The sequence below is a fragment of the Emiliania huxleyi genome (genome assembly GCF_000372725.1).
Source record: "Emiliania huxleyi CCMP1516 unplaced genomic scaffold EMIHUscaffold_31, whole genome shotgun sequence".
Classification (NCBI taxonomy): domain Eukaryota; phylum Haptophyta; order Isochrysidales; family Noelaerhabdaceae; genus Emiliania; species Emiliania huxleyi.
In genome coordinates this window covers 99,007-123,397 of record NW_005199684.1, presented here as the reverse complement: position 1 = coordinate 123,397, position 24,391 = coordinate 99,007, and the positions used below count along the sequence as shown (strand labels likewise).

Sequence of the window (24,391 nt, the reverse complement as noted above, 5' to 3'; positions counted from 1 at the left end):
AAAATACCTTTTTTGCGCGCGCCACGCGGTAGAAAATGCCTAGTTTTGAGCGCGCAGAAAATGCCCTCGGCTGCACGCGGTATCTCTCTCATTGCGGCACCTTGGATGCGTCGCCGCCAGCCTGCAAGTAGAAGCCGACGGGCCCGGAGTAGCCGCCGCCGCCGCTGAGCTTCTGCTCGACGGTGATCCTCGAGATGGTCTGCAGCCCGCTGCCCGAGGCAAAGTTGAGCGTGATCTTCTCGGGGTCGTTGCGACACGCGACGGGAGGGCTCTTCGCCGAGACGGGCGGCACGCCTGCGGCGAGGTTGGGGAGGGGCACACCACACGGGCTACCTAAGACAGCGGCTGGTGCGTGGAAGGCAGTGGCACGCGGCAGAATGCGCGCGGCCGGCCGAGTGCTCGTGGCAGTGGCGATGTGTGTTGCGTAGCAGCGGCGCTCCTGGCAGCGGCGAGTACGGTGCGCCCGAGTGGGTGCCTGCTCACAGAAGGCTGCGTGAAGCGACGCTCCCGTCGCCGCCTGTCCTGCTCGTGCTCACAAATGGCCCAGGCGTGTGTCCCACCGCTGCCTCCCGTCTATCTGTCGGTCTGTCGGTCTTCCCTTGACGACGGCGGTCCAGACGACGATGTTTGGGCTGTCTGCGTACGCGATCGGGCCGCTGCGGGTGTACGTGAAGTCTGGGAAGGACTTGAGCAGGTCGGCCGTCACGGCGAGGTACGCCTATGCTCCGGCACAGGGAGGCAGATGAGCAGCAGGCGTGTATAGAGGGAGAGAGGCTGAGAGGCGGATGCCTGCTTGTCGAGCTTCACCTTGCCGCCCTCAAACACCGCCTGGAAGTCGTCCGCCAGATGCTGCTCGTACCACTTCAGCAGGCCGCCGTCAGGAAGGTAGCCGTCAAAGACCTCGCGCAAAAGCGTGATTCCGCTGTTGGGTCGGAGCGGATCGGCCTTGACCGGCTTCAGGTTCGTGGCGCCCGAAGACCCGCCCATTGAATATGCGCCGATCGGATCAAACATAAGTCCAGCAGACGCCGGGATCGGGAACGCGCTGGCAACGGCGGCCGCAGCGCCTCCGATCGCCACATCCCGGCGCGTCGCCGGGATATTGAACGCCAGGTAAGACGAGAGAATGGCAAGCGACATTGCTCGATTGGGCAGGGCACCACGGGTTCCGGCTCCTTGCCGCCTAGGGTATCCTATCGCGTTGGTCTCGTCCGTGCCTCGCAGGCCGGTGAGATTGCTAGAGGTGGAGCGAGCTGCTCTAGCCTCACATGTCACTTCCTGTTGTCTGTTGTTTGAGTTGTGCCCTTGTTTGTGCCCTTGGCACCGTGGAGTGCTGGGGGGGGCGACAGGGAGGATGTGGCCCTGAGTTATGTGTACGCCGACTCAGGGTGTGTGGCAGCCAGCTGGCTGTGTGTCTTGTGAGCCTGTTTTGTGTCTGTGTGTCGCTCGTGCGTGTCGTCATCATCTGTCTAGCGTCCACCCATACCGCGTTGGTGTCCAGTCCGAGCCTGGCTGTTCTTCACCTTTCTACCTACCTACCTGCGTTGGTGTCCAGTCCGAGCCTGGCTGTTCACATTCATATGAACAACTATACTAGACACGCGCTGTGGTTCGGTTCCACGCACGTATGTACTCGGAGCGGGCCGCCCGCGAGCGAGACACCGACACGAACGAGATCACGAGCTGCGTGGCGACGACAATGCCGCCACAACGACTCGCAACACAAAAATCAACATCAGATCTCTCGCAACTCGCACCTTCCAACGCTCCATCAGATCTTCAACACGGGCGGCCTCGCCATCCCGATGACGCAGCGGTCGGTGACGATGAGCTCGAAGGCAGGCGCCGGCTTGTGCTTCACGCCGACCTCAGCGCTTTTGACCGTGGCGACCTTCGCCTTGCCCTCCTCGAGGACGGGGAGCCCAACCACGAATGAAGAGTCGCGGCGGCGCTTGCGTGCGCGGCCCACGCAGCAGCCGACGCCGACACCAGCGGCGAGCAGCACTCCGGCCACCACGAGGTACACGATGGAAAGGTACACGCTTTTCTTGACGTCGCTCGAGGTCGTGCGCGCGCCTTGCAGCTCGTACACAATGGTCGCCGGGCGGTCCCCGTAGCCGAACTCGACAACGAGGTCGCCCTCCGAATTGATCGAGAACTTGATCGTCTCGCTGTCGGGAGACCCCACGCTGGCCGGGAGCGCCGTCACCGTGTAGGGTCCCCCTCCGCCGCCGTTCGTCCAACGGATCGTGCCGCCGGAAACCTCGATCGTGGCCTCGTCGTCGTACGGATCCGGGTCCCCGCCTGCCTTCGCGGCGCCGCTCCAGCTCTTGGCTGCCCACGTGGTGCCTTCCAAAGTCATGGCCGAAGTACCAAGTGGCGACAGCGGCGGTGGCGATGTGCCGGTGGCCACCGGTTGATCGGCATCACCGAGCAGCACGGCGTACAGATTGTCGCCACGCGACACGCCGTGCGCAGCGAGCGTGCCGGTCGAAAGGAGAGTGCCATCTTTCTTCCACAGGCAGAGGTGTCCGGCTCCGAGTTTATCGAGGATGCCCTGCTTGATGGAGTCGAGCGACATGGTCAAATCGTAAACTTGGACGTCGACGTTCTTGCCGCCGGCATTCGTCTCAATGCAGACGTCTTGGCCGACGCCCCGCATCATCTCGCCGACGACGATGCCTTGGACGGGCCTGCCCGTCGCCCCGAAGTGATCAGCTCTGGCGATTGCCCAGAGGGTGTCCGGGCACGTCGCTGCGGCGCTACTGACGAAGGCCAGCTTAGCCCAGAGAGAGAGCATGATTGGTGGAGACAGGGCAGAGACAGAACCGCGCGGTCGGCGGCGCAAGTCGTTGCGTCACGCTCAGAAGAAAATTTCCGAAAAAAAGGAAATGTATGGTGCCACTTCAGTCTCCTTTCTTATTTTCATAACGATGTTTTTTTTGCTGTCAGAGCGAGAGCCTCTCGCCAATTCTCGCAGCGACCTTGCATACCAGTGCGTTCTTTTGTTTTGTTGTTGCGTTCTTCCCATTCTCGTCGTTCTCTCTCCTGAGTGCCTCACCGTCCTCGCAGGAGTCGCTTAGGCGGCTCCCGTGGTGTACCTGTGTTAGTGCCAGTGCGCGCCAGTCCCGTGCCCAGTAAAAGAAAGAAAAAAGAAAACAGACCGCCCACAAGCAAGGGAGGGATGGATGGGAGGACGGCACACCGTGCCCAGTGTTGTGTGAGGGAGAGAAAGAAAAAGCTTTTCTCGACAGCCGAAGTCAGAAGACACAACAAACTCTCTCTGCGTACTGCGAAGTCAGGATTCCGAACGCGCTCGAGACTCGGCCCCGTGTAGTACGTTCATGTGACATGTCTTCTCTGGGACCTTGTGAAAAAATCAGAATTTTTCACGCACCGTTTAGCCACCTCTCCGGCACGCACACCGCCACGCCACCTTTCCAGCACCCGCTGTACGTGCTGACTGCTGAGATGGCAGTCACCCGCCTGCTTTTGCTGGCTGTGCTCGCGGCAGACACTCGGGCCATCGCTGGCTACGCCCCTGGCTCGGATGACGATGCTGTCGCCTCGACTGTCGCCCGGCGCCAGATGTACGACGGAAACCGTGGCGGCAGCAGAACGGGCGGCGGCGGCCAGCAGGCGGCAGAGGCGGCACTCACTCTTTGCCACGCCCCGCGCCCGCTCGCGAGCGAGCGAGCGTCAGCACGCACGGCACGATCTTTGGGCGCAAGGCCGGGCAGACGATGCAGATCTTTGCGTACTCGAGCGACACGGCAACGAACGGTGCGTACGGCACGCTCATCGACACCGCCCTCTCCTGGCGAACCGTCGAGGTCGCCTTTGCCAACGGCGTGATCGAGAGCGTCGCCGCCGAGAACGGCCTCACTGCACAGATCACGTCTAGCCTCAACGGGGTGGGCTTGACTGGCTCGGGCGACACCTATACCATCAGGTTCACGGCGAACAAAACAAAATACAGGGTAGGGCGACGCTGCCAAGGCAAGTGACAGAAAATCCAGAGCTCGCCGAACAGCGACTTGCTGCCCTTTGGCATCCCTCTCCATCACAAGAATGAGTTCACCTCCGGAGGTCGTGATCGCAGAGGGCATCCCGATCGGCGCCCCCACCGCCCCGGCCCAGGGTTGCACCACCGGATCCTCCAACGTCCCCGTCGCTGTCGCGCATCCCATCGAGGGCCGCCCCGTCGAGCCGCGGAGAATCGCGCACATCTTTGAGGCAGAAATGGGCGCCGCCAATCCAGCACTCCCGCCACCGGGGGCTCCGCCGGGCGGGCGCTACGCCGAGGCTGCCTTCTTCGGCGGCAACTCGCTCCTGTGCTGCTTCCTTATGTGCCTGCTCGCGCCGCCGCTCGCGCTCCTGGTGCCGTGCTTCCCGTGCGACCGCATGTGGGTTTACGTGTCACCGGACGGATCAGCATGGGACCCTTCTACGGGCAGGCTTGTCGGCTATTAGTGTGAGTCCGTGCGTGAACGGGCCGAGCCGTGCGCGCAGCTTGCGGCCGTCGCGCGCGAGGTGAGTGCGATGCTTTCTCCTGCTTTCGTGTGTGCGTTTTCCATCTTGTGATATACTCTTTTGGTGTTTCGAAACACGTGACGCAAACTTCGTTTATTTCGTCGGGGACGCCATTTCACGGAGTCACGTTTCGGCACCATGAATTCTGCCACGATTCGAACCCACACATATACCATATCCGCACACCCGTCACCACCCCTCGGCGCTCGAGCGTGCAGATAACGTAGTGTCGCCTCAGAGCCGTCCACTCCTCCTTGTCACATCTTGAGGGCGGCGGAGAAGGCCGCCAGCCGCTCCATCCGGCTGGCGGGGGGCGCCTTGCCCTTTTTGCCTGCCTTTGCTCCCCCGGCGGCGCGGGTCGGCCCCTTGCCCCGCTCTTTGCCCGCCTCTGGGCGGGGACGCTTTGCGGCGGAGCCGGAGTCGGCGGGGGCCGGCCGCTTGGGCGCGCCCTTCGGGCCGTCCGGCGGGCAGCGAGCGCCGCTGCCCGCAGAGCCGCCGCCGCCGGCCTTGCCCTCCCTGCCGGCCTTGCCCTCCCCGCCGTCCTTGCCTCTGCGCTGCTTTGAGCCGCGCGCGGGCCTCGCGGCGGGTTCCGCGGCGAAGAGCTCCGCGAAGGAGTCGCGCTTGCGCTGCGCGCGCTCCTGCATCGACGCCCACGACCCCGGGTGCGACTTGTAGTGGTCGAAGCGCAGCCGGCGCAGCAGCGCGTTGCCGTGCGTCGTCCCCCGCAGCTCCGCCTCGCTGGCCGCCAGCGCCGCGAGGAGCGACTCTTGCGCCGCGGTGGGGGAGGCGTCGAACGCGGCGCCGAGGACGAAGCAGCCCGCGCGGCTGCGCACCAGCTTCGCGGCGTTCGAGCGCAGCGTCTCCTGCAGCGGCTCCCGCGCCTGCAAGAAGGCTCCGAGAAAGCTCCGAGAAGCCTCGGGGGCAGCTGCTGCTCCTCCTCCTCCTCCCCTCGAGGGGCTCCGTCTCCCGTGATCTCCCGTGATCTCCCGTGATCTCCCGTGATCCGGCCCGTGGCACTATGTGCTCGCCAGCGGTCAGGCACGGGTGCCGCTCTCGGTGCAGCTACGCGGGACGCGCGCCTGGGCGGCCCCCTCCCCTGGCGTGCGGAGCGCAGCCTCCAGGACGCGACTGGCGAGCGGGTGGCGCGCCGCCTCGAGCAGCGGGGAGGGAGGCAGGCTGCAGACCGAGTGCAGCGCGGCGCGGCTCTCCGCATACGGCAGCGTGAGGAGCGCCTCGAGGATGCGAGACCTGCGGCGTGGACGCGCAAACGTTAGGGCGGGAAGACGGCACCGCGCCGTGTCCTCGGAGCACCGCGTGAGTACGAGTACAGCGGCTAGGATCACACTGGGTGCAGCGGAATACAGCGGGATGCGTGTCGTCTCGAGTCCTAGACGGAACACACGAACACACCCACTCCCCATCTAGAGATGCCAGACCCGAGGTTGCCAACCACCAGCCCAGCCGCAGGAGCGCCGCCCCCCTTCCCGCCGCCCTTCCCGCCGCCCTGGTTGCCCCCCTCCTGCTGCGCATAGGCGCCCACGCGCAAGATCGCCCGCGCGAGATCGCCGCCGTCGCCGCCGCCGCCGCCGCCGTCGGCCTCGTCGGCGGCGCCGAGAGCCGAGAGCAGCGCCGCGCCGCCGCCGCCGAGCCGCGAGCACGCCGACGCCAGCTTCCAGACCACGCCGGCGCGCTGTGCGACGAGCTCGGGCACCGCGGGGCCGACCTCGGCGAGGAGGAGAGAGAGCTCCTTGCGGCGCGGCGCAGACGCGGCGAGGGCCTGCACGACGAAGTTGGCGAGCGGGTGCGAGGCCATCGCGCGCAAGTCGCCGCGCAAGGCTGCGTGGACGCGAGACCTGGACAACGCGTTCCGCCGGACACGTCTTAGCCGTGTCCGCGGCGTGCCGGGGGCGCGGGAGTTCGGCGGGAAGTGCGGCAGCGCAGGAGTGTCAGGAAGTGCGGGGAGGAGAGTAGAGCGAGAGTAGAGCGGCTCGGCGGGAGGGGTGTGTGTGTGTGTGTGCGAGGCGGGGTGCGGCGGGAGAGAGAGAGAGGTGCAGCTCTCGGAAAAGTGTCTCGGAAGCGTCTCGGAAGTGTCTCGGAAGCGTCTCGGAAGTGTCTCGGAAGCGTCTCGGAAGTGTCTCGGAAACGTCTCGCAAGTGTCGCCCACCACCAGCCACGCGGCGCGGCGAGGAGAAGCGCCTCGACCAGCCGTGATCCGAGGGCGTCCCGCGAGAGCGACCGCACACGCTCCACGGTCTCCGGCGGCGGCGGAGCCTTGCTCGCCAGCCGCGGCTTGCCTCCTCCTCCTCCTCCTCCGCCGCCGCCGCTGGCGGCATCGGCGCGGGCCTGCCGTTGGTAGAGACTGAGGTGAGTGCAGTTGTCCCCTCGAGCGCGCGTTGGAGTGGTCTCTGTGCGTGGACGGGCATCTAGGGAGGACGAGGCCGCCGGAGCAGCGCCCTCTCGGAGGGGGTTGAGGAAGTGTCCAGCAGATGTCTGCAGGAGGTGTCTGCAGGGTGTTGTCTGCCTAGTCTAGGAGGTGAAAGTGTCTAGGAGGTGTCTAGGAGGTGTCTAGGAGGTGTGTGTCTAGGAGGTGTGTGTCTAGGGGGTCAGGAGACGTTCCACGAGACGTCTACGAGAAGGCGGGGAGCCGTCTAGGTTGCGTCGCCTGATCGCCCTCCCGCCAGCTGAGCAGCACTGCGCCGAGGGAGTCGAGCGCAGCGCCTAATCTCGGATCATCTCGGGTCATCTCGGGTCATCTCCTCCCTGCGCCGAGGGGAGTCGAGCGCGGCGCCTTCGGCGGGCAGCGAGCCGAGCAGCGCGACCAGCACGGGGGACGCGCTCGCGTGCGACGCCAGCGAGAGGAGGAGGCCTAATGCGGCGCCGCATCTCGAGGTCACCTCGGCCGCTCTCGCCGCTAAACCGCGACGCGCGCGTGAGGACGCCTCCGCCGCCCAGCAGCGCGTCAGTCAGCCGCTGCAGCGCGCGACCAAACGATGCGGGGACGGGGCGAGGCTGCTCGTCGGTAGCAGCCGAGCCGCTGCCCGAGCCGCTGCCCGCCCCGCGAGACGCCGCCGGGCGGCCGGGCTGCTGCTCGGGACCGCCCTCCGTGCCGCGCGGCGCGTACGGGCGGCCAGACAGCACGTGCAGCAGGGCGCGCGCCACGTATGTGCCGTGCCGGTCACGCATCGCGGCGGCGAGCGGCAGCCCGCCGGCGGCGTCCGGCTCGCAGAGGCGATCGACGAACGGCGCGATCAGCCCGGCGACGCCGCCGCCCGCTGCGTCGGCGGCCTCGGCCGCGGCGATCGCCAGCACCGCCTCGACCACGTGGGACGCGTACTTGTCGCTCAGCAGAGTGAGCGGCTGGCCTCGCTCGAGGATCGGAGCCGCAAGCGAGGTGCGCTGCGCGTTGGTCGCGGCGCTGAGCACGCGCGCAAGGGCGACGCTGCCGAAGACGTGCCTCGCGCACGCGATCTCTGACCCTCGCAGCTGCTCGACGACGGTGCGCACCACCTCGGCGCGCATCTCCGCCTCGCGACCGCCAGCGTCGTCGGCGGACGCGGCGGTGCCATCGAGCATGCGGTGGGCGCGCCTCAGAAAGTTCAGGCAGTCCGGATCGAGGCGGTCGGAGCTGGAAGTGGTAGGCATTGTGTGCGGCTGCGTTGGCGCCAGAGCGTGTGCGCCAGTGTGAGCGTCGCGTCGCCGCGAACGAAAGCAGCGCGTAGATTTTTTATTTCGCGAGAGCAAAGAAAACAAACCTCTTTGTTTGCAAATACAGCGGCGGGAGGCCGCGGTGCTTGTTCGGGCAGTTCACGACTCAATGTGTGTGCGTATATGGCGCTCGTCCAACTCCCCACTTTCTCGTTGCTCGCTCTAGTGGCTATCGCCGTCGCCGAGGACCACAATTCTGCCTCGTGGCAGATCAAGGCCTACGGCAGTGCCGCGCCGGATTTTCTCGCCGCCAGCGCCACCATCTCAGATGGTGAAGCCTCGCACACACCCGCGCTACCCGTACACGCCTCTCCACTTTGCTCGCCTCCTCTCGTGCGTATCAGGCAAGAACGTGCTCAAGAAGGGCACCAATGGCTGGACGTGCATGCCTGCCAACCCGCGCGGCATGAGCGACCCGGACAATGGCTGGCTCTCGGCGCACGAGGCGATGCCCGTCTGCTTCGACGCCGCCGGCCTCGACTGGATGGAGGGATGGATGTCGCAGAGCAAGCCTGTAATGAAGCGCGACTCCTATGTCTGGATGCTGGCGGGCGACATGGGCGAGGACAACTCGACGCCGATGACGATGACGCAGGCCGAGGCCAACGGCACGTGGATCGAGTCGGGCCCGCATCTGATGCTGTTCCCCAAGGACCCGGAGAGCCTCGACTCGTGGCCGGACGACCCCTTCAAAGGCGAGCCGTACGTCATGTTCAAGGGGACGGACTACGCCCACGTGATGATCCCTCTTCCTGGCTACTACGCCTACTCGCCGGCCGACAAGGCGCCAAAGGGCTTCGGCGGGTCGGCGGTGGCCGCGGAGCCGCCTCCCGCCGAGGTACCCTTCACGCCGCCCTCGCTGCTCGCTCTCGGCTTCGCCCTCGGCGTCGCCGCCAGTCTCGCCGCCACCAGGCTCACGGTGTCGCGCCTCCCGATGGTGTGAGCGCGTCACCGCACACCGCTCACCCTAGAATACAGCCACTCTGTCTGAAGGCCCGGCCGACCGTGCTCGGCCGGCCATCGGATGCCCTGTACCGTGTTGGGGCGGCAGTGCAGGGCGGCCGCAACATATGTCCAAGCCCCCAGCGCCTGCATTCTCGTACGTAGCAGTGATCCAGATTCCAGTGCCGTCGCGTGTAATGCTCGTCTGAAACACGACTGCCGTGCTTCATGCTGCGGTCGTGCCCGTGCGTCGGTCGTCGTCGTCTCGGACGGCTGCTTGACCTCGAGTGCTTGACCAGGCTCCAGGGAGGGTACGAATCGGTACGTACGCTTTGTCCGAAAGGATAAAAGGAAAACGCGAAAACCATGGCACCTCAAGTCCACCACGCTCAGAGCTCCCTGACATTTACCTTTGGTGTGAAAAGCTGGGATCTACCGCGGTCTTGCGCGATCTACGGGGGAAGGGACTGCAAAAGAAACAATTCGCAGCTTCGTTACTCTTTCAACGCGCGTCCCGTTCGTTCGCTCGGCTGGACTGACGTATGGGCTTCAAGAGCAACATCTCGAAGAAGCGCGCCGCCGCCGCCGCCGCCCGCCGAGACCGCCAGCCGGGCTGGTCAGCGACGGAGCCGAGCGTCACCCCTCCTCTCCCGACGTTGCAGGGCAGCGACGGCTCTCAGAGCCATCCCTCCTTGCATCACCAGTCTGCCGCACCACGGCCAAAGTAATGATGGGGTTGGTGATCAATGTGCCGTTTTCGGTGTGGGGCGGTGAGTGGGCCGCGTCCACGGAGCACCTCCCTGGAATGATCGTCAACTACAGGCGCGGCATCTTCACTCTCAAATTTGCCACGTGTCGGCATGGCTCGGCATGTGCACCTCCCAGCGTACGTGGTCCTCATGGCGCCGACCCCTCCTGGGACAGATCGTGCGGCCCTCCGCCTCCTGCCGGCGCCCACTCCTGTCACATGGCGAGAGGAGATATTGACAGGCACCTCGTCCATTTGCACAGCAGAGCGCGCATGGGAGAGGGAGCGGGGAGAGGCGGGATGGGAGCTGCAGCCTCTGTGTGGCCTCCGACTTGTCCGGCGGCAGCAGTGCTGCCGGGGGCGCCCGGGCGGTTCCTCCAGCGGCGCGCGAATGCCGTGGGGCTCGCGCGAGCTCTCTGACGCTCGAGCGGTTCTCCAGTCTACTGCAGTCTACTGCAGTCTACTGCAGTCTACTGCAGTCTACCGCAGTCTACAGCAGCCTCCAGCAATATTCCCGAGTTTTCGCCAATCTATCCCGATTTTGCGCAGTCAACTCCAGTATGGCCAAGAGGACTATATTGGAGTAGACTGCGGTAGATTGCGGTAGACCGGCCATGTGAGGAGCCTGTCCAGTCTTCAGCAGTCTTCAGCAGTCTACCACAGTCTACCGCAGTCTACCACCTTGCAATACCGCGCAATATCGCTATAGATCTGAGTAGGTCGCGATAGATCTGGCCCTTGCGGTCTACCCCAGTCTTCCCCGATCTATTCACACCGTATGGGTAAAGGGAGCTCTTCAGTCCACACGCTCACAGCGCAGTTAGCCTCCCACGGCATGATGTTCTACACTCTCGCGATTTGCACGCTCGCGTTGCGGCCGCATACCCTGCCGCTCCTCAGTGCTCGACGGCAATCAGGACGCCTGGTGACATCGCAGCTCGCCGCCGGTGGTGAAGAGCCTTTGCAAGCTGCCTTGCTGCCAGAGGCGCTCGCCGCCAGTGGTGCAGAGCCGGAGCTTGCCGGAGTGCTCTGCTCAATCGCAGCCGCGTGCGAGCAGATCTCGGAGCTCTTACGCATGCCGCAGTTTGAATCGCCGGCTGCAGGTCGCGCGCTCAACGTGCAGGGCGAGAGGCAAAAGCCGATGGACGTCATCGCCAACGACATCTTTGTATCACACCTAACCGGCCGCGTGGCGGCGATGGCGTCCGAGGAGGAAAGGTCGTGCATCCTCGGCGACACTCCGTCGAGGTACGAGGTGGCTTTCGACCCGCTGGACGGCTCCTCCAACCTCGACACCAGGCCCAACATAGGAATACTTGAGAGAGAGACACGGCGTGTATACCACCACGCCGCTTCGACGCCTGGGAACCGGGACTCGCGTCCGAGTCCGAGACAGGCAGCAGCGGCTTGCCAGCAGGCCGCTAGAAGAGACATTCGTCGCCACGTCCACCTACGATCAGCCGCCCCACTCTGACTCCTCTCGCCCGTCCCCTTGGATAGCCTTCCGACCGGGTCCATCTTCGGCGTGTATGCGCACACGCCTGGCCGCGAGTGCTTCCAGGCACGAGTCAAGCGGTCAAGAGTGCGACGTCACGCGCGGTCTCGACAGCGCGGGCCCTTTTCCCTAGGCGAGCGGCCGCGACGGCCTCGTCGCCGCCGGGTGCGCCTCCCCACCCTGCACCGGGCCTTGCGAAAGTTGAAACGCGCCGCGCGCGGCTGCTGCCTGTCCCGGTATGGAGATGCGAGGGCTGTCTGCCCCTCGCCCACGTTGCACCCACTCTTCCTTGCCGTAGGTACGCCCTCTACACGGCCTCGACGGAGCTCGTCCTCTCGATGGGAAGCACGGCCCATTCCGAGGGGAACGGAGTTGGCGATGGCAGAGGTGAGATGCCAGGCGGAGGGTGCAAGGCCCTCGGCTTCACCCTCGACCCGGCGGGGCGAGGCACCGCCGGCGGCGGGCGCTTCGTCCTCACGCGCCCCTCCCTCCGCTGCCCTGCCCGCGGGCCGTACTACTCGCTCAACGACGCGCGCGAGCCCGACTGGCCACAGGGGCTGCGGCGCTGGGTGCACGACGCGCGGCGCGGGTTGACGCCCTCGCGCACAAAGTTCTCCTCGCGGTATGTCTGCGCGCTGGTGGCGGACGTGCACCGCACGCTGCTGCGCGGAGGCTCAGCGGGCCTAGAAAATCAGATGGCATTCTGTTGTCTGATTCGGCCTCAATCGACCCCCGGCGGGGTTGGGGGGGGGTTGTGACTCCTGATTAGAGAGGGCACGAGTTCGACCGTAGCGCACAGGCCGTAGCCTCTGCGACTCGCGGCTGCTGTCGTCCCGCGGTGTGCTCACACTTGCGAGTGTGTGTCTCCGCCGCAGGCTGGGCTGGCAACCCGCGGCCGCACCTTCGCCTCCTGTACGAGGCGGCGCCGCTCGCGCACGTCGCGGAGGTGGCGGCGGCGGCCTCCGGAGGCCTCCGGGGGGGGGGGAGTAGGTGTCGGCGTCTCTTCACACCGTGTGGCTGTGAAGACAGGCGTGCGGCGGTCGCGCCTCGGACGGTGTGCGCTGCTTGCTGGACGTGGTGCCACCTTGCCCTCGCCCTTGCCCTCGCCCTTGCCACCGCCCACCACCTTTGCCAAACGCCGCCGTCCTCCTCGCCCTTGCCGCCGCCGCCTCGTCCGTAACCGTCGCCACCGCCACCGCTTCGTACCGCTTCGCCCTCGCACTGCCCCTAGGGCATTGCCTCGCCCTCGCACTGCCCCGCCCTCGCCCCACCGCCCGACCCCACAGGTGCCGGCGGGCTTGCACGACCGGGTGCCGGTGTTCCTCGGCAGCGCGGAGGACGTGGCGGAGCTCGAGGCGTACGGCGATGTGCAGCAAGGGCCGACGGTCCACTCGCGCCATCGCCACGCGCGTCGGGCGGGAGTATCCGAGAGGACCCGCGGTCGCTCGAGAGTAGGTGTACTCTGCCGACGACACACCCGTCGGCCTCGCCTCTCTGCAGCGGTTGCTCGGGCGCAAGGAGGTAGAAGCGGACTACGAACCTGCGTAGTGAGCTGTAGTCGACCGTATTCAGCCGTACTCCTTGCGTTCGCACCCCTTCCGGTTTGTGTGCCACTTGTATCCACAGCCCTGAGGTAGCTGTATGTGGTCCACCAACCACACTCTAGGCTCAAGGAGGAGGAGTGGAGGCGCACCGGCCTAGATGCCGAAGACAGACCTTCGGACTCCAAGTAGCACTCGAGAGGGCAGTGTTCCGCGGCACTCAGCTGTACTCATTGTACTCTCACCCCTCGTGCTCACGCGGTGCTCCGAACGCACAGCACGAGAGACCGTACTCCCGCCCTGACCTCGGTGTACTCTCCCTCGGAGGCGCACCGCGGCGCGCGTGCCCGCCGTCGAGGAGATGGTGCGTGGCCGCGAGGCGGCGAGTGGCTGGGCGTCGTTGACGAGGCTGCAGGCTCGGCTCGGCCTGTCGTCGGAAGAGCTCAAGGCGATCGTGCTCCGCTTGCCGCAACTCCTCGGCGAGAGCTATGAGGCGACCGTCGCCCCGCCGCTGGAGGCGCTCCAGGCGAGGCTGCGCCTCTCCGACCCGCAGCTACGGCGGCTCGTCACCAAGCTGCCGCAGCTGCTCGGGCTCGACTACGACGCGGAGGTTGCGCCGAAGCTCGACGCGCTGGCTGCGCGGAGCGGCGGCGCGTCCGACGCCGAGCTAGCGACGTTGCCGCTCGAGAGGCCGGCCGAGCTGCTCAAGGCCGGCGTGGAGGTGCGCGGGAGCGCGGGAGCCGTGCGCCGCACGACCGGCAGTGTGCAGATGGGCCTGAGAGCAGCTCCGGTGGCACCATGGGTGGCCCCACGCCGCTCCGGCGCCTGGATGATGGCTGAAGAGGAGGAGGAGGAGGAGCCGCCTCTCAGCCCACAGGCAGAGGCGGAGCGCCCCCCAGGCGAGGAGGAGGAGGACGACCCGCCCTTTGGAGGCGTCCCCGTCTTCGAGGTTGCACTCATCGTGGCCGCCGTGTATGCCTACGCATCTGGAGACGCTTCGTCGTCGTAGAGGAGAGAGTTGTGCCCCTTTTGGGGCGACGAGTAATAGACCTGCTCTTGCATTTGAGTATATTGAGAGTGTGGTGCGCAAATTACCGGTATGTCCCCGGGTGTGATTTCTTTTTTGGTGTTTGCCTGTGCTAGCACGCGCCAGTCCGCACCTGTGCTGAGCCTGTCTGCTGTGTGAGAGAGAGTAAATAAATAAACAAAGAGCTGGACAAATACCAAATTCCAAATCGCAAACATAGAAACCCAAACACAGGCGGCGACGTGGCATACGAGCTCATAGGAGAGGAGGCGCACAACTTCCAAGGACGCACGAGCGAGAAGCACGCACACAGCCATGACGATGATGATTGAGCGCGTGAACGCCAACTCCCCGGCACAGGCCGTGAAGAGCCGCGCACGCGGGCCGACGATTACGCAGCTGCGTGCCAAGCAGGCCGCTCTTGTGGCCGCAGCTGAGCTCGCAGCTTCGAGTAACGCCGAGGCGAGTGTGGTAAGGCACTCGCCCGTCGACGAAGCCAAGCGGTGGGCAAGCGGCAAAGGCCGCAAAGTGGGCTTCTCAAAAGCACGTGCCACCTTCCGTGGCGGCGGCACGGGAATCGCGGCGACGGCCGCGAAGCACGACTCGCTCATCAAGAAGGCCCGCTGGCGCGGCACCGAACAAATTGCCCGGGAGACTCCGGCGGGCTCTGTGTCCGTAGTGACGATGCCGCACCGCAAGGACTTCGCCTCCGACAAGGAGCACCAAGTGAGGTTTAACCTGTGGCTGAAGGCGGACGGCTTCAAAGGCAAGGTGATTCTTTTCGCAGCAGCGTTGAATAAAACGGACACACCAAACAAGGGGTGGGAGAAGGACAGGGTCCCCACCTGCGCGAGCAGGATCTTGTAAGGACTGATTGATTGATTGATGGGAAGGCGAAACACAGTCCGACCAACGACTGGGACACCAACGCGGTATGGGTGGACGCAGGAATAAATAAAACGGGCAAAAAATAAACAGATGTCGTCTCGTGAAGAGAGTCCCCGCACCCACAGGACCAACGAAGCTGGAGCAAAGGATATCAAAGTGAGAGATAATAAAACGGACATCCCAAGCTAGGTAGGGCTGGGTCGAGGACAGACACACACGTCCCCCCACCTCCGCAGGATTTTGCAAAAGCGAGGGGGGAGGGCGCATCGCGGCGCGGAGAGGGCTGGGCACAGGGCACAGTTGATCTCTCTCGCATAGGATACGCACACTCGGCGGGACGAGGGAGTTTTTCCGGATTTTTTTGGTGGAGTGCACCGCGCTGGCACTCCCCTTCTGCTGTTCCGACCAGGGTCACGAGGCGCGTGCCTTCTCGAGGAGCGGTCATGAGACGCGTGCTGAATCGGCCGACTGCGCGTCGTTTTGCGTTTATGCCCACGCCGACAAGCGCCAAGACCGTCCTCGCCGTCGTCAACCCCTTCGAGCACTCGCTGAGTGGAACCAACGCCATGCTGGTTGTTCCGCCGCTTCTGCAGGCGATACGCAGCCTTGAGGAGACATCGCGGCCGTACCGGATCGTATCTCACGAGACGGACGATGGCCGCGCCTTCAACTGCGCGTATTTTGATGGCGCCGAGTCCTACTCCAACTATCGCACTTGGTTTGTGAAACACGCACTGACGCCGGGAGGCACGTACTACGCCGCTCACGCCGCGGCCTTTGAGGAAGCGGGCAGCATGCCGAGCGGCGAGACGTGGATGTGGGGCGTTGGCCAGCACACGCTCTCCGACACAAGAGCTGGCGCCTACCAAATTGGTATGGGGCAGCGGTACTCGCGCATGATCTTCCGGGATGCAGCGGCAAGGGCCGAGGCGGAGGAGGCGGTCCTCACACCGGGCTTTGAGGAGCGGCTGAGCCGCGGCATGGAGGCGGCGGGAATTTCGTACCACGGCCGCCTCGTGATGTCGGACGAGTCAGGCGACGGCTGGTTCACGCAGAGCCGCTACGGCTCGCTTGAGGACGCCCACCGCGGCACAGCGCTGGTGCGATGCTGCTGCACGCCGAGATGGAGAGGCGAGAGGGCGCATGCGTCGAGCACACACATAACGGGGCGCTCAGAGCGAAGCCCGCTGGCTTCTCTATCTATAGGTGGTTCGCGAGTTACGAGACCATCACGGGCCGCATCGCGTCGACCTGGCTGGTGACGCCCCCGGACCGGCAGGTGGGAGGCGGGTCTTGAATGTGGGAGAGGCGACGCGGTCGGGCATTGCAAGGGCAATGCACTATGCAGTATTTTGTAAGAATACGAAAGAGGGTCACGGAGGATGTCCCTGACGCGTGACGTGAGTTCGTGTTGTCTGTTGACCGCGCCCGCGCAGGGCCGCACCGTGACTGGGCCACATATCTGGCCTGTATCTTAGTGAGACAGTCACAGAGAGACACAATGATATGACGTACACATGAGGTCGTTCCACACAAGCTCTCAATACATCAAGCAAAGAGAAAGATTGCAAACCCGGTTCGTGCAAGCATGATCCATTATGCATTAACGATGAAGCAAGACCAAGAGCCAACTGCCAAGCACCTCGCTCACTTCTTTGACTGTCTGCGAGACGGGCTGTCCCACCTATTAACTGGCTGAGAATCTGATCGCTAATATCTGTTTTCATCTCAAACGTAAAAATGACGCCAAGCGACGTCAAAGCCTTCGCAGGCCGCGTAAAGCTGATGCTGATTGCTGTACATACATGCAACCGCTCGGCTCGATCGATGGACTGGGAAAGCTCCGCCTGCCCAAGGTCCGAGGGGGGGACAGCTCTAGCGACTCCGCCCCCCCACTGCCACTGTTCACGTCTTCTCGGGGGTGGACGGCCTGCTGTCGTAGCACGTAGGGGAGTCGTTGTGCTGGAGCTGCGGGGCCTACACACTGTCGTGACTCGTGTGTCGAGCGGCAGTCGAGCAGGAGCACCTTAGTTAGCTTCGAGCAGGAGCACCTTAGTTAGCTTACCTTAGTCTCCTCTCACACAAAAGTATACGGCAGGGGAGAATTAAACTGTTACATGTAATACGCACAAGTGAATCTGGAAATCTGCTCACCACGGATCCCTACAGAAAAAAAAGCTTTGTGGTTTACTGTAAACCCGCACGAACGTGTCGGCTCATCTCAGCCGGAGCCCCGTCCCCCGCCCCCCGACGAAGGCATGCCCCATGTGCCAAAATCCTCTGGCAGCCGGCCGAGGAGTGGCCCTGGCCCCGAGCCTGGCCCCGAGTCTGGCCCCGCTGGAGCCCCCGAGGCGTGGGCCGGCAAGACGCCCCACCCTTTGGTCGCGGCCGGCAGACTGCCCCACCCTTTGGTCGACTCTCTCGACGAGCAGACGCTACTCGTGGACGAGCGCACCTACGACGAGAGACGGACTAGTGAGTCGTTCTGCGTGCCTGTTGTGCGTGCTCTCCTACTTTGGCAACCTCGCTCGACTCGGAGCTCTGCGAGACGCTCGATTGGCGCCAGCACGTCCACCGTCGGTGCTCGTCGCTGTTCCCGTTGAGGGCACGCTTTCGAGCCGAACGGTCGTCGCAGGATGACGCGGCGCTCCGCGACTCAGGATCTGCTACGGCAGCGTCGCCGTGGTGGTGGTGGTTGCAGTGAACCATCGATGCGGTGATCGCTGTGATCTCGTCGTCGATCTCGGCGTCACCGGCGTCATCATCCTCATCTACGTAAGAGCTTTGCGAGAGAAAGTCGGAATCGATGTCTCGCTCCGCCGTAGTTTCGGACTCGTTATCTTGCTCGGCCGTAGATTTGGCCATCATCTCTGCCGCTTTGTGGCACTGGGCACTGAGGGTCTGCATCGGCTGCCGGACTCCGGATGCGGACCAGGGAAGAGAACCAACCCAGAGAAGAGCCTGCCGAGCTCCTCAAGAGGAGAAGAATTTCGGCGGATTTCAGGCCGTGGCCGTCGGCCAAACACAGCTGAATGGAAAGAGGTTGTGTGTCGGTGTCTTGTGTGTGAATTGCAATGGTTGATATCGCTCTTGTATCATGCTTTTGATCCACGATCCTCGACGTTCGATCGACTAACTACCCATTTTTCATTCATTCACAAACAATCACTCACAAAAATCGGCGTCCGTCCTAGTCTTGATGGCGGCCGCCGGCAACCGCGCGCGGGGCGAGCCAGAATATCGCTCCTACAGCTCCTCCTTCTCCCCCTGGCTGTGCTGCACAAGCAGCGCAATGAGCTGTCGCAGTTCTGCCGCCTCGCCCGGCGCCTTCTTCTTCCCCAGTCTCTTGAGCTTGCGACGGGCGAGATCGACGGGCACAATGCCGTCCTCGAAGGTCTTGTCGGGCAACGTGCGGGCGTGCGGGTCGGCTCCCGCCTCAAGGAGCATCGCCACCACCGGCAGGCTGCCCTTCTCCGCAGCCTTGTGCAGCGGCGTCCACTCATCGTGCTCAGCACAGGCGCTCACATCGGCGCCGTGGTCGATGAGCAGCCGCACCATCGGCTCGCCTTCCCAGGCAGCGAGGAACAGTGCGTCGCGGCCCCTACGCACACCGCGACGGGATGCTTCCGGCCAAGCGTGTGTGTCGGCTCCAGGCGTTGGTTGGCGACGGGTCGCCGCCGGCATCGAGAAGCGCTTGAAGCGTCGCGACCTTGTGCCGCACGACAGCCCACATGATGGCCGTATAGTTGTACAGGCCGCTCGCCGACGGCGACGCGCCGTTGCTGAGCAGCTCAGACACAAGCGAAGGATCATCTGCGCCCTTCGCCTGCACGAGGCTTATGAGCTGGCCGTCGACCGTTGATGCCTCGCCCGCGTAAGCGTCCTCGTCCTCCTTAAGGCTGGCTAGCTCTGTGGCGGAGACAGGGTGGAGCAAGAGAAGCACGAGCAAACGCCACATGTGGGCTTGGCCGACGGACCTGCGCGAGCATTTTCTTTTTCTTTGTAGCTGGTCTATTACTCACAGGCTCTGAGGGCGTGTTGATCGCGTGCCGGCGGGGTGGCAACCTTACGTGTGTGAGTGTGTGGAGGCAACCGATGCGAGTCGACTGGTGTGTGTCGTCGTGGTTTCGTATCAAGAATACTCACTCACACGGCAACCTTACGTCTACTCAAATAAATAAGATAAGTCCTAACAAACGTATCCATGTCCATGTGGCATGCCCGTGGACATGGTCCAAAAGCCACACAATACATCAGAGCGCATCTAAAGGTACATCTGAAGCGAGGCGGTGCCGTCCTCCCATCCCTCCCTTGGATTGTCTGTTTTCTTTCTTTCTTTAAGTGCTACCAACCGCACTCCAAGCGCTCCATGAATTGCCACGGCGCAGAAGATGGAGCGAGAAGCGAACGTGTATGAGCCTTCTCCGCGGCTCCGCCCTGCATACCCCACCAACCTCGCCCGTCACTCTCTGTATGCTGGAGTCGGGCACCTCTCTTCGACTCCTCTCTTTAGGCTCCGACCTACTTCACGCGCGCTTCGACGCGCTTCTCGACGCGCTCGATCTTCATCTTAGACGAGGAGTCCTGTACCATGCGGAATCCGACCCTATCCAGTGCTCAAGTGCTCAAGCGAGGAGTCCAGAACTTGGAGCACTTGGAGTGCAGTCATCAACCGCACATCCAGGGCCGGGGGGCTGAGAAGCACACCCAGCGAGCCGGATGATTGGCATCGGGTTGCGGGCAAGAGAGCCCTAGCCCCGGGGGTGCGCGGGCGCGGCGGGCGGGCCGCGGGGTGCGGCGTGCGGGGCGGCACCTCTGCATGAGTCTGGGACGCTCTTCAAACATATTGTACGGTCGCGTTGTGCCTTGTGCATTTGCCCATGTCCATGCGCATGCCCGTCTACCCAAAGCGGCCGACGTCAAAGATGCCCGTTGCAGTGTGCGAGAACACGTGCGCACGCGCCTTCTCGGACTCGCGCTTCTCGCGCGAGCTCCGAGCTCTCTCTCTCTCTCTCACCCTACCTTTTATACTTCGAGAGCTCGCTAGCGACTGTACAGGTGCGGTTGGAGGGTGAGTGGAGCGTCGAAGCTCCGCCGAGAGAGCGCCGACGCGCGACGCCAGGGGGGGCCCGTCTCCCCAATGTTGCCCCCCGACGCGCGACGCCCCCGCCGGCCCCCGAGTGCCGAGAGGGAGAGAGCTGAGAGGTGAGAGCGTGGAGCGCGCATCCGCATCGAAGCTGGAGCCTGGAGAGACCTGGGACCTGTGTGAGAGAGCGCAAGCTCGAACGGCGGGGTGGGCACAAGACGCACACATAATGTCGTTTGTATATGTGTGGATGTATGTATGGTCTGAACCCGCCCCCCCCGCCGCCGCTGCGCGCGAAAGACGGCGCGCGCTTTGCAATAACGGCGACCGTGCCCGGGGCGCTCGGTAATTACGGTATAGGCACACTCAGACTTGCGAGGACAGCAGCGAGCAGGACACGGCGGAGGGCGCGGCGTCGGAGCATCGGGAAGACACGGACAGCGGCGAGAGCAAGACTGGTGCTGCGTACTACGGACGGGAAGTTCGCGCGCGGCGCTGCAGACGCCTCATTCCCCCCACGCCGCACGAGGGGAAGCACGGCGGCCGCAGCGCTGCGCGCCTGCTGCGGCGAGATGGCGAGCCTCGCCCTCGCCCTGCGACGCGCGATTGACGGGCCAGCGCGGCGGCGGTACGTGCGGCGGCGCGTGCGCTCATGATGACTGCGCCGTCATCATCAGGGTAATGGAGTCGCCCTTGAGCAGGATGCGCCCGAGCGGTTTTCGCTCCTTCTTCTTCATCAGCAGCTCCTCCGCTTCGTCCAGCACGAGGTTCATGTACTCGTCGAAGCCGATGATCTTGCCCTCGATCCGCAGCTCCGTGTTCTCATACAGCCAGATCTGCACCCGCGTCTTGTTCTGCAGGAACCGGAAGATAAGGTTGATCGGCTGCGTCATGATCTTCTGCACCTTCGTCGCCATGGCTGCTGCGAGGAGGGAGCCTGCGCGCGCGCGCAGCCGGGGGCGGTGGTGAGCGCACGCCCAGGCCGCCGTCGGGCGGGGCGGCGGCGGCGGCTCGCCTCAGGCGGCGTCGAGGCGTGGAGCGCGCGGTGCTGCGCTCGCAGGAATTTTTTTCTGAAGAGCCTACCCCTTCCGCCGAACGGCCCCCCCCACCCTTCATGTAATCATGTAGTCCCCACAATCGCTGACGTGGGATCGCTTGTCATGCGTTGCCCCCCTGATCTTTCTCTTTCCTTCCGCAGTCTTCTACCGCGAGTGCCCCACCGGGTGGCGCATGCTCTGCGTGCCGCTGCTGTCGCCTGGCCTCGTAAGCTCAGAGCGTCTACGAGCGGCGCCTCTTCCATCGCTGCGTACGCGCGGGCCGCGTGCGGCCTTCGCAAACCCGCTCCCGACGTGGCCGCCGCCGCCGAGATTGTCGCCCACAGCAGCGTCGTCCGAGTTCAGCGAGCTGTGGCCGGTTGGCAACCCAGCGGACAACCCCGACTCGCGGAGGCCGGACGCTCCGGACAAACTCTTCAGCGGGCTCGCGGGCGACGTGGCACTGTGCGCTGCACGAGCGCGGAGGGGCACCGCCGTCCACGCCTGGCCCGTCACCGCGCCACTCTCCTCGTCACCGTCAGGCGGAGGCCGACCTACGCCGCTGACTGGAGGCTGTCGTCGCAGAAGGACATCCCCACCTTTGTCGGCGCGCTCCATAAGCAGCTCCCGCCCTCCCTCTCTCTCTCTCTCGGCCAACCGCCTGCCGCCCTGCCCCCTCCCGGCAACCAGGCGCGACCCTCTTCCTCTACTTTGCGTGCCTGGCGCCGGTGGTGGCGTTCGGCGGCGCGATGCAGGTGGCCACGGGCGGGCAGCTCGGCATCGTCGAGACGATCATCTCCCGCGGCGTCTGCGGCATGCTGTACGCTTCCCTCGCCGGCCAGGCGAGATCTGGCCGAGATCTGGCCGAGATCTGGCCGAGATCTGGCCGAGATCTGGCCGAGATACGACCAGGTCGAGATATGGGCGAGGAGGCTGGCCGAGGTGGAGATCCGGCCGGGATCCGGCCGGGATGTGGCCGGGATGTGGCCGAGATCTGGCCGAGATCTGGCCGAGATCTGGCCGAGATCTGGCCGAGATGTGGGCTGAGCTACGCCTCCCTCGCCGGCCAGCCGATGACCTTCATCGGGCCGACCGGCCTCACACTCGCCTTCACCACGGCGCTGTACGCCTTCGTCACGCCGCGCGGCATCCCCTTCCTGCCGATGTACACGTGGGTGGGGCTGTGGACCTGCGGCTTCCTCTCGCTCGCGGCGTGCACCAACGCCGCCAACCTCATCCGCTACTGCACCCGCTTCACCGAGGACGTCTTCAACGCCTTCCTCGGCACCTCCTACCTCCACTCCTCCGCAACAGCCATGTGGATGCGACTCGTCGCCGCCTCGCGCGCCGCCGCCGCCGGCGCTCGCAGCGCCGCCTCCGCCTCCGCCTCCGCCCTGCTCTCGCTCTGCTGGGGCCTCCTCACCTTCGGCGCCTGCGAGGGCTCCACCCGCCTCTCCGCCTCGCGCTACTTCCCGCGCACTCTCCGCTCGCTCATCGCCGACTTTGGGCTCGCCGCAGTCTAGATCTCCCCATATCTCCCCATATCTCCCCGTATCTCCCCGTATCTCCCCGTATCTCATCGCCGACTTTGGGCTCGCCGCAGTCTAGACGCGGATGGCGGACTCGTGTCTCCCAACCAGCACTCGAGAGGACGCGTACTCCGCCGTACTCCGCTGTACTCCGCTGTAGCCGCCTCCCTCGTACTCACGCGGTGCTCCGAGTACACGGCACACTGCCGCCCTCCCCGCCCCCCCATGTCTGCGTCCCAACCACGCAGGCCCGCACTCGCCGTCGGCTCCGTCTCTGCTCTCTCGACGTCCGCCTTCGCCACTCGCCTCGCCGCCGACGTGCCCCGCCTCGCCGTCGGCGCCTCCACTTCGCTCGGCCGGCCGTGGCTCGTCCCCCTCTGGTCGCTGCCTCCGCGCTGGCGGCTGCTCGCCGCGCTGCCCGCCGTCTTTCTGGCGATCCTCTTCTCGCTCGGCGCAATCTCGGGGTCCTCTCGGGGTCATCTCGGGTGATCTCGGCTCCTCTCGGGGGTAGGCGATTCTCTTCTTCCTCGACCAAAACATCACCGTGCGCACCGTCAACTCGGAGCGCAACAAGCTCATCCCGCGCGCAACCTACCACCTCGACCTGGTCGTGCTCGCGCTCCTCACTGGCCGCACCTCGCTCTGCTACTCAGCACGAACTAGGCACTCCCACGAGTCGACACGAAGGAGCACTAGTTCTAGGCCTCACCTCGCTCTGCGGACTGCCGTGGATGTGCGCAGCAACCGTCGAGTCAATCAACCACATCCGCTCGATGACCACCGAGGGAGGAGCTGGAGGAGCCGGAGGAGGCGGAGGCGGAGGAGGCGGAGGCGGAGGCGGAGGCGGAGGCGGAGGCGGCGCGAGCCCCTCCGCCCCCTCGGCCGCCGCGCCGCGCCCCGCGCCACCCAGCTCGCTCATCCGAGAAGGGTCGGTGGCAGCCCGCTCGAGCAGCAACGGGGAGGGCAGCCGCGCCGCCGCCCGCCGCGCGGTGCCCGCAAAGCTGCGGCAGGCCTTCGCGGACGCCGACCGCGACGGGTCGGGGGAGGTGACCGCAGACGAGCTGGTCGCGCTGCTGCGCCGCATGTCGGAGCAGCAGTTCTCGCGCCCGATGTCGCTGGAGCAGGCGGCGACGATGGCGGCGGACGCGTTCCGCGGCTTCGACGGCAACGACACATGCCGGCTCGGGCTCGAGGAGGCCTCCTTAGTGCTGATTAAGTGCTAATGAGTGTTAATTAGGCAACGACACCGGCCGGCTCGGGCTCGAGGAGTTCGCCGACTGGTTCAAGGCGACCGGCCTCGACAGCAACCCCGCCGCCGCCGTCGTGTCTCCTTCGCCGCTCGCGCCGCCGCCCGAGTCGGCGCCCGCGCCAGAGCAGGAGCGCGTGCTCGAGACGCGCCTGTCCGGCTTCACGATCCACGCGATGGTGCTGGGCACGCTCCCGTTCGCGCCGTCGCTGCGCGCGGTGCCCGGCCGCCGCGGCGGCGAGACGCACCCGAGACGGTCTCCCCGAGGTGAAGCCGAGGTTGTGGCCGAGCTTTAGGTGCCGGTCGCGGTCGTGAACGGCGTCTTCCTCTACCTCGGCAAGAAGGTGATGACGGGCAACCAGTTCTTGCAGCGCGTGCGCGCCCTCGCCGTCCCGCTCCCGTCCAGCCTGCGTGCCGAGGAGGCCGCTAGGCGTGAGGAGTTGGTGAGTTGAGGGCGCTTAATTAATTAGGTCCAACTTGCGTGCCGAGGAGGCCGCTGAGCGTTCCATCCTCGTCCTCGGGCGGCGCGCAACCGCCATCTTCACCGGTCTGCAGGTTTGACCGCCTGGAGAGGGCGAGAGGGGGTGGGTGTGGGGGGCGAGGGAGGGGGAGCAGGG

At 65.1% G+C, this 24,391-nt stretch overlaps 10 protein-coding genes across 10 annotated transcripts in view; 5 read left to right on the top strand and 5 right to left on the bottom strand.

Moving 5' to 3' along the window:
* Positions 1-30: 30 nt before the first annotated feature.
* On the bottom strand, positions 31-1,053 carry EMIHUDRAFT_435578 (hypothetical protein). Its single transcript, XM_005774514.1, has 4 exons — positions 790-1,053; positions 598-718; positions 440-475; positions 31-294 (listed from the first exon to the last, which is right to left on the bottom strand). Exons 1-4 carry the CDS (start codon positions 1,012-1,014, stop codon positions 89-91), a joined length of 588 nt encoding a protein of 195 aa, XP_005774571.1. The 5' UTR covers positions 1,015-1,053; the 3' UTR covers positions 31-88.
* Positions 1,054-4,016: 2,963 nt separating this feature from the next.
* EMIHUDRAFT_435575 (hypothetical protein) lies at positions 4,017-4,624 on the top strand. Its single transcript, XM_005774513.1, has one exon. The coding sequence runs from the start codon at positions 4,072-4,074 to the stop codon at positions 4,471-4,473; it is 402 nt and encodes a 133-aa protein (XP_005774570.1). The 5' UTR covers positions 4,017-4,071; the 3' UTR covers positions 4,474-4,624.
* A 166-nt stretch (positions 4,625-4,790) lies between these two features.
* On the bottom strand, positions 4,791-8,175 carry EMIHUDRAFT_101317 (hypothetical protein; the record flags this gene model as incomplete). The annotated part of the gene is made up of 6 exons (XM_005774512.1): positions 4,791-5,414; positions 5,718-5,781; positions 5,970-6,386; positions 6,698-6,876; positions 7,226-7,251; positions 7,428-8,175. 6 exons carry the CDS (start codon positions 8,173-8,175, stop codon positions 4,791-4,793), a joined length of 2,058 nt encoding a protein of 685 aa, XP_005774569.1.
* Positions 8,176-8,314: 139 nt separating this feature from the next.
* Positions 8,315-9,540, top strand: EMIHUDRAFT_463656 (hypothetical protein). The gene is made up of 2 exons (XM_005774511.1): positions 8,315-8,509; positions 8,583-9,540. Exons 1-2 carry the CDS (start codon positions 8,362-8,364, stop codon positions 9,179-9,181), a joined length of 747 nt encoding a protein of 248 aa, XP_005774568.1. The 5' UTR covers positions 8,315-8,361; the 3' UTR covers positions 9,182-9,540.
* A 1,463-nt stretch (positions 9,541-11,003) lies between these two features.
* Positions 11,004-13,973, top strand: EMIHUDRAFT_101315 (hypothetical protein; the record flags this gene model as incomplete). Its single annotated transcript, XM_005774510.1, has 10 exons — positions 11,004-11,176; positions 11,429-11,510; positions 11,557-11,588; positions 11,722-12,061; positions 12,216-12,261; positions 12,299-12,369; positions 12,453-12,500; positions 12,710-12,808; positions 12,879-12,925; positions 13,292-13,973. The coding sequence occupies 10 exons, from the start codon at positions 11,004-11,006 to the stop codon at positions 13,971-13,973; spliced, it is 1,620 nt and encodes a 539-aa protein (XP_005774567.1).
* A 333-nt stretch (positions 13,974-14,306) lies between these two features.
* EMIHUDRAFT_207260 (hypothetical protein) lies at positions 14,307-14,858 on the top strand (the record flags this gene model as incomplete). Its single annotated transcript, XM_005774509.1, has 1 exon — positions 14,307-14,858. The coding sequence occupies one exon, from the start codon at positions 14,307-14,309 to the stop codon at positions 14,856-14,858; it is 552 nt and encodes a 183-aa protein (XP_005774566.1).
* Positions 14,859-17,100: 2,242 nt separating this feature from the next.
* Positions 17,101-17,786, bottom strand: EMIHUDRAFT_207258 (hypothetical protein; the record flags this gene model as incomplete). The annotated part of the gene is made up of 2 exons (XM_005774508.1): positions 17,101-17,299; positions 17,455-17,786. The coding sequence occupies 2 exons, from the start codon at positions 17,784-17,786 to the stop codon at positions 17,101-17,103; spliced, it is 531 nt and encodes a 176-aa protein (XP_005774565.1).
* A 339-nt stretch (positions 17,787-18,125) lies between these two features.
* Positions 18,126-18,837, bottom strand: EMIHUDRAFT_207257 (hypothetical protein; the record flags this gene model as incomplete). Its single annotated transcript, XM_005774507.1, has 2 exons — positions 18,126-18,480; positions 18,548-18,837. The coding sequence occupies 2 exons, from the start codon at positions 18,835-18,837 to the stop codon at positions 18,126-18,128; spliced, it is 645 nt and encodes a 214-aa protein (XP_005774564.1).
* Positions 18,838-20,615: 1,778 nt separating this feature from the next.
* Positions 20,616-20,882, bottom strand: EMIHUDRAFT_310364 (small nuclear ribonucleo protein; the record flags this gene model as incomplete). Its single annotated transcript, XM_005774506.1, has 1 exon — positions 20,616-20,882. One exon carries the CDS (start codon positions 20,880-20,882, stop codon positions 20,616-20,618), a length of 267 nt encoding a protein of 88 aa, XP_005774563.1.
* A 313-nt stretch (positions 20,883-21,195) lies between these two features.
* AE3 (tentative Ca2+ interacting HCO3-transporter) overlaps positions 21,196-24,391 on the top strand; it is a gene marked incomplete at its 5' end in the record, with an annotated part of 7,209 nt that continues 4,013 nt past the window's right edge. The window contains 10 exons of the mRNA XM_005774505.1: positions 21,196-21,464; positions 21,542-21,606; positions 21,690-21,841; positions 22,070-22,317; positions 22,777-22,846; positions 23,040-23,135; positions 23,539-23,733; positions 23,795-23,953; positions 24,071-24,174; positions 24,245-24,329. Coding sequence (XP_005774562.1) covers positions 21,196-21,464; positions 21,542-21,606; positions 21,690-21,841; positions 22,070-22,317; positions 22,777-22,846; positions 23,040-23,135; positions 23,539-23,733; positions 23,795-23,953; positions 24,071-24,174; positions 24,245-24,329 — 1,443 coding nt within the window. The remainder of the gene's footprint in view (positions 21,465-21,541; positions 21,607-21,689; positions 21,842-22,069; positions 22,318-22,776; positions 22,847-23,039; positions 23,136-23,538; positions 23,734-23,794; positions 23,954-24,070; positions 24,175-24,244; positions 24,330-24,391) is intronic.